The sequence below is a fragment of the Harpia harpyja genome, chromosome 6 (assembly GCF_026419915.1).
Source record: "Harpia harpyja isolate bHarHar1 chromosome 6, bHarHar1 primary haplotype, whole genome shotgun sequence".
NCBI classification, from domain to species: Eukaryota; Metazoa; Chordata; class Aves; order Accipitriformes; family Accipitridae; genus Harpia; species Harpia harpyja.
In genome coordinates, this window is record NC_068945.1 from 56,985,674 (window position 1) to 57,000,837 (window position 15,164).

General features: G+C 38.0%; 1 protein-coding gene across 3 annotated transcripts in view; it reads left to right on the top strand.

Annotated features, from left to right (window-relative positions):
• The window catches only part of FBXL13 (F-box and leucine rich repeat protein 13), a 93,512-nt gene that overhangs the window by 21,710 nt on the left and 56,638 nt on the right, over positions 1 to 15,164 (top strand). For all 3 annotated transcript variants that reach the window (XM_052788949.1, XM_052788950.1, XM_052788951.1), the window contains exons 8-9: positions 5,143 to 5,238; positions 8,231 to 8,366. In XM_052788949.1, coding sequence (XP_052644909.1) covers positions 5,143 to 5,238; positions 8,231 to 8,366 — 232 coding nt within the window. The remainder of the gene's footprint in view (positions 1 to 5,142; positions 5,239 to 8,230; positions 8,367 to 15,164) is intronic.

Here is a 15,164-nt window from a genome sequence, read left to right on the forward strand (position 1 = left end):
GATCCTTAAAATTATCATTGAGTATCATTTAACTGTGCAAATGCTCAAGGTTTCAGTATTCAAGTTCCTTAGAACTTGAAGTTTTGCTGAGGATCTTGAACCCACAATTATAATTGGAAGGAAGCTGTCCCAACCTTCCTATTATTCCCATTTACCCTTTCTTGCCCCAGCATTGTTCTCCCCTTTGTGTTCATTACAGTGATTTATGTGAACCATATCAGGGAACAGATCTGAAAAATGTCTTCCATTTTCTTCTTTTACTGAATCAGTTGACAGTTGGATCAGTTCCTTAATCCAGCTCATTGTGTGGCTGCATGAACAGTTTTTTAGGTACAGAGGAGGAGATGGGGAACAAGTGGTGGGGAAATGGTGAAGCAAGAGTGGATCTGCCTGGTTTTGCAGGTGTAGGGTGTGCACTGAACTTCAGTGCCTCAAGGCTAAGCTTATTGGATCTGTCAGTGAAACAGGTCTGCCTTTCTAGCCTGAGAGTCATAGGCAGTTTTAGAGCATAAAGGGTGTAGCAGCTGCTGTTGTTTTTTTTCAAAGTGTAATCGGAGAAGGAAATATTGGTGCCTTCCTTTTAGGCATAATTTTAAAAGTTGGTCCCTTCACCATTTGTGGGGAGATGTGAGTTAAATTCTCGCATTTAACAAATAGGTTCAAACCCCTGTCACTGCTCTGAAGGCTGCACTGACCACAGAGCTGTAAGATGGCGGTTTTCACACAGAGGGTAAGGGCAAGATAGGAGCAGGTCTTTCTGGGAAGCCTCCTCATACACCCTAGGAGGAGAAAGAAGCCTCCCCAAAATTTCATCCAATCCACCCTCTTCCCTCTTTTCTTGTCTGTTCCCCCCTGCCCCACTCCACCCCCACCCCCCCCAAACAAACCCCAACCCCCCCACCAACTTCTGTCTTTAACAGAATGAACAGAATAACATTACTTTGAGATAGTGAGGACATAGGTTTGGGATTTAGATGAAGGCAGTAGCTGAGGCAAGAACAGGGTTTTTTTGTGTTAACTGGCTGGTGTGCTAGACAGGGTTTGCCACCTCCCTCCTCCTTTTTTTGTGTGCAGTGGTGAGACAAACTGAGCTGTCATGGGGTATGCTGTGGTTGCTGTGATGTATGGGGGTGCAGCAGTTTCCTATTTTTCCTAGGGAGCTATCCCAAGAGAAGTTGGGCCGCAGGGAATGGGAGCTGATTCTCCTGGGTTATGTTGGGGTAGGGAGGGTTAAGGACTAGGATCAACAGAAAACAACAGCAGCAGTGCAGGGATTTGGGGAGGGGTGCGTGGAAGCATCCAGGGCTGGGGAGTGCCTTCTGGAGGGTCTCCTTCAGGGCACACAAGAGAGAACAGGCTGAGCCAGCTGTGCTGAAAGTATTTTTGCAAGTATTTTTTGTGTATGTGGGATAAGTCATGCAAGTTATTACACATGTGGGATGGAAGCTAGAGCTGTGGATCTTTGGGGCACGCCAGAAAATAATGGCTTTATTTATGTGTAAAGCGCAGAGGGAACAAAAAGTATTACAGAAAAGCAGGAAGCCTACTGAATTGCTTCCGCTTTGTATTTAAAAAGAATGCAGCTCCGTTGATCCAGAGAGAAGTACAAATTTGTGTGGCTGTCACCTGGTTACTTTTTCTTGAGCTGTCACTATTCTATTCCGTACGGGAAGTGCAGAAAGAGCTCTTCTGTTTACTGGCACAGACCAGAGATTCCCACTAACTGAGTGCCTAAGCATTTGCTGCAGAAAGGCAGATCCTTCCTCCCTTCCTCCCTTCCTCCCTCCCTCCCTTCCTCCCTCCCTCCCTTCCTTCCACCCTCCCTCCCTCTCCCCTTCTCTCCTTTCTTTCTTCCTTTCTTTCCCTCTGTGAATCCTCATGCTCTCTTTTTGGTGGATCCAGTATGTAGATACAATCTCCTTCAATAGGAGATTGTTACTGGGTGTCTCCTCTAGGCCAAATCTGTGTTTGCCCTGAGCTTTCACAGACTGCGGAAAGTAAAGTGTGCCTGGACTTCTCAAAGTTTTGGAACTTATGGTAAGGAGACTTTATTGGCACTGCAGTTGATATTTGGCAGTGGATCATTTCAAAATCACAGGGTATTTAGTAAATATCAGTATTAGTATGCTATCATTTATTGCATCTTTCTGTTCTGCTCCCATGCAAAAAAATATCTGTCAGTTGGTATTTACTATGGGGACAAGATCTGTCCTCAGGGCCAGCTGGAAACCATTTGCTTTGTAAATTACAGTTTCCTAAAAAAGTCAGTGATACCGCAGTACCCTAGTGTTGAGTTATTGACAGAAAATTATTGCTGTACTTTAAAGCTGGCTACTGTGGTCTCGACCTAACATGAAATAAATGTTTCAACAGACCTTTTCAGAACTGGAAATTCAAAAGGTTACTAGCAAGAGAGTGTCAAATTAAAGGCTTGCTTTCATTCTTCTGATATGAAACTAAACCCTATTAATGAATAATAATACAGTCAATATTTTCTTTCTCATTCTAACAAGTCATATAATTCCATTTATTCAAATACTTTTTGTGACCTGTGTCAAAATTCCTTAGTTTTAAATTAGATTGAGTTTTGAAGTTAAGGAAATAATCCACATGTCCAAATTAAACAGAATTCTGATTAGAGAAGCCTGTGATGGATCCAACTATAATTATCATGGGATGCAAGTCTTTGAAGCGATAGGGTGTACAGAAGGAATTTGCTATTGAAAAGGGCCTACACATTTCTGTACTTTAAGAGATCTTTGTAAGTCCCCAGCTGCATTCTGAACCACCTAAATATCTTTAAAATGAGTATGGCTGTAGCAAGCTCCCAAGATTCCAGAATAAAAACATAAAGCCAGAAAACCTGATTTTTAAAAATTCTTTTAAGTAGTTTATATGAAGTGAAATACAGACAGCTTGTGGGACAGCAGTATATTTTGAGGAGCAGGCAAATTGCTGGAATGTGTTAAAGCTAGTGGTAAAAGATGCATTATCAGTGATTTTCCTACCTGATTTATCCTTTTCTAGCTAAAGAAATTACAGCCTTTGGATAGTTTCTATAGGTTGAAACAGAAAATCTTTTTAAATCTTGGTAGAATACTCTTGATATTTCTGCTTGTTTCTTTTAATTGAACTTAATCTCTGTGATAAAAATGGGTTCTAGCCAATATGTTTTTCAATCCTGTTCATTTCATTAGAACTGCACAGAATATAAATCAGGATAAAAGTTTCTCTTAAGGTAGGAGTATTTCCTTTAGTGAAACATCTTTTTTATTAAAACATCCCTTTTTGATTCTAACAGTTTTTTATTGACTCATTTATTATAAAGCATATTTCAGTGTAACCAAGATAACCTGCACTTTGCTAATCCATGCACTCTACGCTTGCACAGGTAGTCACTCTTTCTTCACTTAGCTATGTTGATTACCAGAAGTGAAACAAAATTTGCAATTATTTCCTTACTTTTGTAAAAGCTTTATGTGTATTGCTTCTGAGTACAACACTCATTTGAGTCTCAAAGCCTCTGTTTGACTCAAGAATTCTCTTGTGCCTGTGTAGTTTGAGTGAATTCTGTACAGAGTATGCATACTTAATATATAAATATATAAAGTATCATACTTAATATACTGCTATAATGAAAAACAGGTTTTATTGTATGCATTATTTATGCATACATTATGCATTAGAAGTTGTATAACTAATATGGAAATGTTCTTCTATAAAACACGCTGGTATCTTTGCTATGTTTTCACTCCGACATCTTACTATTAAGGTACATATCTTAAGTGCTAAGCTCTTTGAAAATGTATATTAATAAGAAAAATTTCTCTTCAGTGACAGGTTATGGGATAAAACTAGAAAGTTCTTTTTGTATTTTTGCTATCAGCCAATTACCATACTAGGTTTAAACTGTTGCCATTGATGTATTATTGTGCAGTTATGAAAGTAATTGCATTACAAGCATAAAGTTTTCCTTATATAAAAGTTGCTTTAAGAAAAGTGATGTGGGATTTTATTAACTGTTCCTTTCAGCTGGTTTCTTTTTCATACTTAGAACTGCACATTTTCAGTGTTGCATTTCGTATCAGATGTTTATATTTCAGCATATGATGTAGTAACTCAGTTCTGCAAATGATTATGGGTATGGGAGTTTTTAGTATGTAAATAATCCAGTGGTCTTACATAAAATTCTGCATATGCTCTTTGTCTTTGAGTCTTAAGTGGATCTTATGTTTTCAGGTGGTTATAATATAATGCGTATTTGCTTCTATAGCAAATAAATTAAATTTTACTGTATTTTCCCTCATTTTGTTTTACCAAGCTTCTTCTAAGATGAAACATTAGCATTCTGTTGGCAGAAATACTGTTTGACACTTGGTCATAAAAATGGTAGGTGAGGAGCTATGGCAGAAGCTTGCCAAATGTTTTCTTCATTCAATCTCTTACTTTTATGGCCTGAGATTGCTGTATCTAATATTATTTACCAGGACAAGACCTTTTGGAATGCTATAATTTAGTTTTTCAAAATGTTGCTTAGTGGTAGCAGTTTATTTTAGAATATTTAACTGTATAAAATGAACTATCAGTATAGCTTTTATATTTTTTCTACCATAATATAACACATTGACTTTAATATTCTGAGATTAAAGATTTATAGATATATTTACCAAATTATACTAGTTAAATTAAAAAGACCTCTGAGGTAGAAGGTACAAAAACTCTTCATAGGTAATTTAAAGTTGAATTTAAATGTACTGTATTTAATCTACAACTAAATTGTCCAAATTATATTGTCTCAAATAGGTTTAGGAGAGGTGTTTTAACAAGCATTGTTTTAATATGGGTGAAATGAAACTGCTGATAGTCCATGAAAAATCTTCAGTTTTAAAACATCTCTGTCATTCTCCATCATAGCTTGAATTTATGAGCTTTTAAGCAAAACCGTCTTTTCATACTCTTTGTTAAGGCTGTTAATGAGAGTAATTATTGACATTCTGCTATAAAAGGTATGTTTAAACTCCTAAGAAAGAAGTATTCAATTTGAAAATAGCTCTCGTTGTTTAGGATGATGTATCATTTAATATAGTAGTGCTTCTTATTGAATAGTTTTTAATATCATGTATGTCTGTTTTTCTGACTTAGATCTTCTGTTATGTAAATTTAGTTGATCTGGCAAGATGTGCTCAAGTTAGCCAAACGTGGATGCTACTAACTCAGAACAGTTCATTATGGAGTGACGTAAGTAAGATAATCACTTTCAATATTTTATTTCAATTTTATTTGTTTTAAAAAAAAGAGTGAGGCAAGGAGGTAGTTTACTTAAGAATGCTAAATATCTAGGATAAAAGTTTTATCCCAGAATATGACTTGTTCTACTCAGCTACGTGAATGAAAAAATAGGAGCAACTCAAATGAAGCTGTCTGTGGTATATCGTTATAAAATCAGTGGAACCGAAAGAAAATTGGAGACTAAGGCTTGGCTATAGCCCACTAAATTTAGACAGTTAAGTGAGGTCTCTTAGGCTCCCTAGGTAATCTAAACTGGCACTATAGGACTACTGTGGAAGGAGAACGTAAACTCAGTTACAGATACTCTGAGACTACTTGTATTTGCTTTAGAGAGACTCTTGTCATCCCTGGAACAAGTGGTGCAGACCAGCTCACTTCCATAGTCATGACCTCTTAGAGTGGTTCAGGTGGTCACTGTGTCTCCAGAGCACATGTCAGTGTCCAAGGTACTGTGTTGTCTCTTCTGCTTTAGCAGTCCAATTCCCTAGCACACACATTTCAGTCAACTTGCCTTCTAAGGCACATTGTGTGACCATGCTGGCATGGTCTGTTTGGGGCCACACCTGAAATAGCTACTCTGTCTTTGCCTTGAACTTAAAAATACAGTCGCACTACTCATTGCTATTGCCTTCAGTAGTGCTCATGATGCTTCAGGTATGAAGGACTACCTCAAGGCTCCCCAGTCCTTAGGCAGTGGCTTAAGACTAGCTGTGGGACCTCAACCAATATTACTGTTGCCTCTATATCTTTGCCTCACATATAGCTGTTTATCAGCAGTACAAAGAAAGATTAAGGCCAGGTTTTTAAAAGTGTGTGGGCACTTCAGACATTATTTAGTCAGATTTTAGACCCTCAAGTCTGAAATTACAATCCAAAATACCCAGTGCATCTTCTGCATAATCCTGGAGATGTCTAATCTGATAGGTATCTCCTTTTTGGACCTAAAAGTTCATGATGATGATGGTGATCAAAGAGATTGTTTTTCTCTTTTCTCCAGAAACTGCATGACCTGCATCCTTGGTGTGAGGGAGCAGAAGGGCTGCTCTGCAAGGGAAGGCGAGCTGGGAGCCAAGGGTGCTAGAAGGGCAGGCAGGGGCAGTGCCCCCCCACTGACTAGGGGCACAGTCCCACAGAACCTGAGCAAGAAGAGCAGAGCAGGACCAGTGAGAGTAACCAGGATCAGCCACCCACCAGAGACTGCCAGTGAGCCCTGTAGTGAAGAGGCATCTCCAAGGTCAAGTCAGGAAGTGAAGTTCATGAGTGAGGGTCAGGGTCAGCCAGACACAAGGGTGGACACAGACATACCTAAAGTGTGGTTCAAAGACTCAGGGCAAGGGCATGAGCTTAAGGGCAGCTCCTGAGCCAAGTGAGGAAACCCCTAATGATGCTTCTCCAGCTCTTTCACACAATGAACTGTTTTCGCAGCAATCTTATCCAGGGTTACACTGCTGCATCATATAAGAGCTGACCTTGGACTCTGGTAGCTAAACCCCCGAGGAAGGAAGAAGTTGCAGAACCTGTTGGTGAACCGAGGGCCCTGACACTAGGGACCTGTCTCCCACTTAAAGAGATCCATTTTGGATCCAGAAGGTGAACAGAGTTGTGCCTTGTGAGGCTGAGAAGAGATCCGAACTTGGGTCTCCCAAATTCACTGTTCTGTCCCCTCAGTGCGACACAGGCTCTAGTTCCCAGGTAGCTGGAGGCCTATATCTGCCTTCCTGACTGAAGTAAAGAAGTTCTGGAGGGCTCAACAATGCTGCTTACATGTCCTACTGTCTGGTTCTAGGCAGCTGCCTGTTCTGTGTGAGTTTCTTTAAATTGACCTTCTGATGTGCTTAGCTGTGATGTATATTTTGTAGAGTCTCTGCTCAGATTTGAGTTGTTGAATCTACACTGGGCACCAACACCTAAAAGACACTACAGTGCCTGGCTCGTAGGTGCCTGGAGCCTTTATTAGGTCTAGTCTTAAGTTACTGTGATGAATTCGTGATGTTAATGAAACTAGTATTAAAACTTCTGATAATTTTAATGTAAGAACAACAAAATCCTAGTAAGAAGGTGAAAAACTGTAAAAAGTTCTGAACTCCTGACTTCCTGGTACTGTAATCACTTCCAAGCATTCTGCACAGAAATAATGGTGATTGATTTTTCAAAGTATTTGGGTAATAAACATGTATTATAAAATGTACAACAAACAGATGTGGTGTAGCTGTAGCAGGTTATACAAAAGGGGAAAAAAAGCTTTTTCTGGCTTTTTTAATGAACAAATTTAAAGAAGGCATGAAAAAGTCTTCTCCAAAAAAGGAGATATTTCTTATTAAACATTTGTATGTTGGCTTTCCTGCTTTTTTTGAAACACTCAGTAGATAGACTGTTAAAACTATTTTCTAGTAATTTTTGTTAAAACTTCTTAAACTTGAACTTTTGACAGATACTAAGAAAAATAATGGTTTTAGTCAAAGATCTAGATATCCCCAGCCTGCAGCTTAAATCACTTAAGGATTCTTCTACTAAAGCTAAGATGGTAGGTTACATATTCTTGATATCTTGATGTATCAGTAGACCATTAATTAGAAAAAAAAATCGTTAGTGACTTTAGGGTTTTATACATCTTAAAGGGAAAAAAATAAAGTAGGTATTCAAGTCTGACAATTTTCTTTGCACATAATATTCTGGCACATCGTATTTCAGCAGTTCAGGACTTGCGTCAGCTTCATATATACTGTAGACACATGCTTCCTCTACATTTAAGTAGTTTTAGTCAGCTGTCTAGAATTTTTATATATGTAATACACAGACATTTCTGTGTTTTCCAAACTATTGATTCATCTAGTTTACATAGAACTTCATCTATTTACTAGTGATTTTCATAATTATGTGTATTTTGTATGTACTACCTATTTTTAGTACTGAATTATATATCAATTGTTTAAATTTTTAGATCAATTTTTCATCAGTGAAGCATAAAGTTCAGGACCAAATAGTAGTAAATATTTTGCAGAAGTGGCGTCCATATGTATTACGTTTGAATCTTCGAGGTTGCTGTTCTCTTCACTGGCCTAGCTTTAAAAGTATCAGTAAGTATTACATGTATATTTAAAATTTTAATTCTCTCTTTAAACTGTGTCTTCATGCTATGCTTTGCTATTGTCCCATTTTACTGCCTATATTCTTCTCTATATGTCCAGCCATAATGAAGCAATGTGAGTATGAGATCTGTAAAATTACTTTAAATGTGGCCCCCCTTTCTTCATTACAGTCTCCAGGCCCAGCAATATCCATATGACTGAACATTGCTAGAATGCCATAGAATGGTTTATATTATGTGTGAAATGCTGTAATATGACAAATAAGATTGGAATGCAAACATGTGCTTAAATATATCAGGAAGCCAGAATGGAACTCCGCTGAGATAATTGTCACAGAATCACAAAATGATTGAGGTTGGCAGGCACCCCTGGCTCAAGCAGGGCCAGCTAGAGCAGGTTGCCCAGGACCATGTCCAGACTGCTTTTGAGTATCTCTAAGGAGGGAAACTCACAGCCTCCCTGGGCAACCTGTGCTCAGTCACCCTCATAGTAGAAAAGTGTTCAGACAGCACCTCCTGTGTTTCAGTTTGTGCCCGTTGCCTTTTGTCTCCTCTGTCACTGGGCACCACTGAAAAAGCCTGGCTCCATCTTCTCTGCACCCACCCTTCAGGTATTTATATACCTTGTTAAGAGCTCCCCTGAGCCTTCTCCAGCTGAACAGTCGCAGCTCTCTCAGCCTTTCCTTATAGGAAATATGTTCTAGTACCTTAATCATCTTTTTGCCCTTTGTTGGACTCCCTCCAGTCTGTCCATGTCTCTCTTGTACTGGGGAGCCCAGAACTGGACACAGTACTCCAGGTGTGGCCTCACTAGTGCTGAGTAGACAGGAAAGATCACCTCCCTCGACCTCCTGGCAATACTGCTCCTAATGCAGCCCAGAATACCATCCACCTTCTTTGTGGCAAGGGCACATCGCTGGCTCATGTTCAACCTAGTGTCCACCAGGACCCCCAGATCCTTTTTTGCCAAGCTGCTTTCCAGCTGGGCTACCCCCAGCATGTACTGGTGCCTGGGATTGTTCCTCCCCAGGTGCAGGATTTTGCACTTCCCCTTGTTGAATTTCATGGGGCTCCTGCAAGCTCATTTCTCCAGCCTCTGTCAAGGTCCCTCTGGATGGCAGCATGCCCCTCTGGTGTATCAGCCACTGCTCTCAGTTTGGTGTCATCCACAAACTTGCTGAAGGTACACCCTATCTCATCATCCAGATCATTAATGAAGATGTTAAACAGGACTGGACTCAGTATTGACCTCTAGGGTATACTGCTAGTTACTGGCCTCCAAAAAGAGGCTCACAGATGAAAAAAAAAAAGAATCCAAGCGTGGTTCAAGATATTAATGTGGTGTTCAAGTTTTAGCACAAATAACAAGTACTTGATTCTACTGCCAGAACAGAGTCACCCTGGATGTAGAAAAGCATCTTAGTCCTTCCTGATAATAGGTGTGGAAGTACATGTGACTGTGTGATTAGAGCTTAATTCCCTTTGTTGACAGCATTTTGCAATAGTGTCAGGTCAGTAATCTCTTTCTCCATACAGTTACATGCTCCACTAAGCAGAGAAGTGGGCAGGAAAATAAAAGCCTTTATGATCAGTGTTAGAGGTTCAGTGCTAGCTGTGAAAATTTACTTGATTTGTTGGGAATTACCTGCATCCTAACTGTTATTCAGCCATTTTTAAAACCTCTTGGTAGTGTTTTCGTGAGAAAAAACTCTTCTGCTACAGCTAGGCAAGATCCCAAGAAATGTTTTTGATTCCTGGCACAGTTTTACTTCAGTCTTTCTCAAGCAGGAGGATGTTACTGATTGACTCTTTTTTAGCCTACACTTTAACTGAATGCAAATGCATAAAAAAGAAAAGGAAAATGTGTTTATTTTTGAAATAAAAAGCATATTTTGATGTTTTGAGACTATAATGCATTTACTATTTATAATAGTATATACTGTTATAGTATATTTAGTATAGTATATCTATAGTATATCTAGTATATTTATAATAGATAATACATGATTGAAATTGTTGATGCAGCCTATAACAATTTCAGTGTGTTTTCTTTTGTTTTAGAAAGTGACTGTGTAATTACGGGTGAGAACAATTTGCTCTCTAGAGCAGTGACGGAAAAGAACAATTGGCCAAGAATAAAAAGTCTATTTGATCATGGTCTTGGCTTTTAAATCACAGGATAAAATAACATTCTCAATGATATCAGCATGCAAGTTGTTCAGTGAAATAATTTAATTTGATATTACAATGAACTTTGGCAGCTAATAAAGAAAGCGAGCCAAAATAAATCATAAACAGCCACGTCGCCTCCCTTACGGGGGCTGTACTTAGAAATGTTAAATCCTTTTATGATTTTGTTTTCTGCATGTATTTGAGTACAAAATTAAAACCATAGTAATGTGTATTGTGTTTAAAGCTAAAAACATGTAAAGAATAGTTGTGATAGAATTAAATTTTATATACACACTGCCTTTTCTATCACATTGGTTAACTGATTCATATCTAGTTAAAATAATTTAACTTAAAATTATCATCATGTTGGTTATATCAGTCAGAATATTAGTATGTTGATTGCCATCCATCTCCATTTACCTTACATATCAAAGACACTAAATTCGTGTATCTACAAACTATGTATTTCCCATTTTTGTTGATAATTTATGTTTTCTGTAGGCTCAAAATCAAAGATCATGTCAATTTACATCTACTCAGTGCTATTAATTTTAAACTAATTGTGATGAATCATGTATGACGGTCCACAGGGGCTTTTAGAAAACATTGATTTTTAAAGCTGTTTCTTCTAACTTTGAAGCTAGCCAGTAGTTCTTTTTAAGAATGAAACACATTTATATCAGTGTATTATTGCTATTTAGATTACTAACATATTTCTTCTGTTAAAACTCATTGATACTGATCATACAGCCTACTTGTGCCGTTCTTTTGAAGCTCTTGTGGATGGTTTAAAATTGCTGCAAAACTATTTCTCTATCTTTTTTAGTGATTGAAAATCATATTGAAATTCTCTTCCTTTGACATTTCTTGAACTAACAAATTGCATTGAACTGTCTGTGCAGTTATAGGCTACAGATGTGATGAACCTTTTCATTTGAACTTCCCTGAACTGCAGTTCTGACCTCATCTTTCCAAATAAATCCAAGATTACACAGATTTTGGCAACATGTTTTTATTGTTAATGGTAAAACAGCAATGATATGAACTGGGGTTTAGGTCTGTTCAGCTGGCTAATCATGTTAATATTTTTTTGTAAATTAATGAATTAGCTGCAATTTAAAAAATTGTTTTTATGTACTGCAACTTTGGTATGTGGTGTATGCATGAAATAGTAGTCATTGTTTAATATCTACATATGAATATTGTATGATTCCAGCTCAGACTGTCTTTGGCAGATGAATGTGTTATTGTGCCAAAGAAAAATGAGTATATGAGATGCATGGATTACAGCTCAGCTGTTTCTGGTATTACTCCACCCACTCAGTGATCTTAGAGAATCGTTTGACTTCAATATGTGACTGGGAACTGCATTTAAAAGCTGCCATTCATATTCATAGTGCAGGAGCTAAAATTTCCTCGGAAACTTTTGAAGTGTTTTATTCCCAGTAGTGGTCACAGTATTGACAGAACTGTCCATTTTTCCTGCACCCTGTCATGGGAAAACATGGTGCAAAATAATCTTTTCTGTGTTTCATGTGTGCTGTGTGGAGAGAGGGGCACTGCTTCTATAGAGCACTGTAGTTTATCCCTTAAGACAGCACTCCCAGTATATATGCGGCATATCAGGAAGACAATGCACTATCATACAATTATTTTCTGGATATGGACAGAGAAAGAAGGGGAATCAAGAGAGAGATTACTGAAAGAAAGGACTTAAAAAGCATGTAAAGGAAGAGGAAGGCCCATGATTTTCTTTTAGACATGGAAGTGCTTCTGGGACTTTTGTGATTAAATAGTACAGGAACAAAGAAATTTCAACATTACATTGTGGTTTGTGGCTATGGTGTTTCATGGAGGGTGTACTTTAGTTTACAGTACATTTTGGAGAAGCTCAGAGAAATAGCAGTTAACCCTGTAATGCTGAAGTTTTTATCAACTGTTAGTCCTCTTCCCCATATGTACATTTTTCAAATATATTTTTGTCTTTTTCCTTGGGCTGCCTCCTTCTTTACTATCTTAATAGTTCCTATATGCTTTTCCTGTTGATACAGTCTTTTCTCAAAGAATTTGCTACCAGACACTGTCAGAAGAACATACTAGCATATATTACCCTTGCCCCAATCTAATATTTTCATTCTTGTGTACTTACATTATTTGGAATTGGAATTGCAATTACTATTCTGTGTCTATTCTGACACATTCTCAGTATCCGTGTCTGAAAATGCCAACGTGCAGAAAACCCTAATGGGTTCCAGCTAGTTTTTCAAGGAGGGCTTCCCCCCCCCCCCCCTTTTTTTTAAATTATAGGAAACTAAATAGCCACCTGAATACTTCTATATCTGTTTTATAACAATTCTCTAGTGTCATTGCAAAAACTGAAATATGCAATAGCTTTAGACAGTAAGGAATAAAATTATAGTGCATTGCAATTAAAAGAATAGAACTTCTAGCTACTCCTTGAAGGTTCCAGAGACCATCTAAGGAAAATAGTAGCAAGGACAATTCCAGCATTCAAAACTTCCGTCGTTTCTTCTCTTGACCGCTAGAAGTCTTTTCACTTGTTGATTCTTAGAGGTCTAGACAGATCTGCTCTTAAGTATTGAATTTCATTTTGGTGTTATTGCACAAGTGTTTCTTTCACGGAGCTTCTGAGATGACACTGATTTCACAAGTTCACACTGAAACCTTTATTTGGTGGATAGTTGTTAAACCATCTTCCCCTAGAGTGTCCTTGTTGATATGTCCCTCACTTACAGATTTCACACTTAATAGCTGTCACCAAACATCTTGTGCTGTTAGATATAGGCGGCATGTTTAGGTCATCATCACCCTTGAACCTTCAGCAGATGCAACACTTTCTGGTGCCACTGTTTGAGAAACCTGAAAGATCACACACACACCCTTAACTCTGGCTTCTACTGAACAATTGTCCTATATATCACTGTGACCTCCGGGTTTTAGTCTTGGTCCTAAGAGGCAGATTTTGTGATCTGTTTAGGAATCCCCAGGGCCTTTGAACTTGTTATTTACAACAATTAGGCCACTGCTTGTGGTCCTCAGTATTATTCCACTGCTTTTCCAACTGGTAACCTTTTGCTGACTAGAGAGATCAGAGGCCTCTCACCCAGCTTTTATCTTATATTCCTTTCCTAGATTGCCTTTTCTACCCAGACTTTAGCCTACCTCAAGCTAGTTTTTTTTCTTAATGCTGTTTGCAGAAATTAACCTAACATGGTTTATAAATTCATTTTTTCCTACTCAGCTTTTCTTCATTGGCTGTGCTGCCAATAACAGATGATTTGCTGCGGTTCCATTGTCTGTCCTTTTCAATCATTCCCAGTAGTTCCATTCTGTACTGAAATAATCCTCCAGAATTTGAGAGGAGGAGTTGTTCTTCACTTCATGCTGGCTACTACTTATGACAGATTTTTTTTCTTTCAGCACTTTTAAGTTTCTAGAAAATGCCCCGTTTAGTGAATATTACTGGCCAAATGGGATTTTCATGTGTGTTCCATCTTATCAAGATTAACCTTTAATAATTAAGATAATGCTTAAGATATTCCCAGGAGCAGGGATGAGTCAGATACTGTTGTATTTGCTATAAAGTTTTTAAAAGATGTTGCGTAAGAAATGGCTAAATTATTCAGTTTATCAGTAAAGCACTATTAAATATATCCACAATCTGAATAATGGAGGACATGAAGGAATGCAGTTAATAATAGGATGTGTTTGCTTAAGGATTTTTTGGCATTCCTGCTACCCTTAATAATTTCTGAATTTTTCCTTTATGTTCTTTTATTTCATGTTAGCATAAAAGCACTGAGTGCTTTGTATTGCACTTCTAAAACAAAATGTGTGACCTTTTGGGCTTGTGGCTAAAGCACCAGAGGAATCCACAAGTACTGTTATCGTGTGCAGATCTTTAAAGGAGGAAATTTTCTCCCTGGAGTGTTCCAGAACTTCTTCCATGGTAGCCAACAGATATTTAAAGTTTTGGCTCTGAATCTCTATCCTGCACTTACATATTTCTTGCTGATCTAAGAGCAGGAGATTGGTCTAGGGCTTGAGCTGGGAATACTGAAGTTTTAACCCAGCATCTCCTACTTGTCCACCATGTGAGCTTGAGGAGTTACTTATCTTTTCCATGTGTAAAAAGGGGTTTATAATATCTGCCTTTAAGAGGCACTAGTTCTGCTAGTTCAATATTAACTGATGCAGAAATTAAAAAAACAGAACTGTTTTCTAAAAGCTAAGAATAGTCATTCAGCTTTTTTGTAAAAGAACTTTTAGCCAGTATATTGTGTAGCAAGGAATTTTATCTTTAGAGATATTGTCTACTTAGCTGGGGCATTTGTATGGCTCTGTTACCATAGTATTAGAATAATCACAATTTTTAATAAATCTATATTCACATAGACAGTTGTGTGGTAAGGAGGTGCTACAATGTACATTTTACAAATGAACTGGAGGAAGGGTGGACTGTGAGAATGTCCTACACTTTTAGTGAGCACTCAAAAGCATACTTACCTTCAGTTTGGATGGGCACTGGCATGTTGGATGCAGACCACAGCAGCCTTCACGTGGTCCTCTTCACCTAGAAGTGATGTTATGTAAG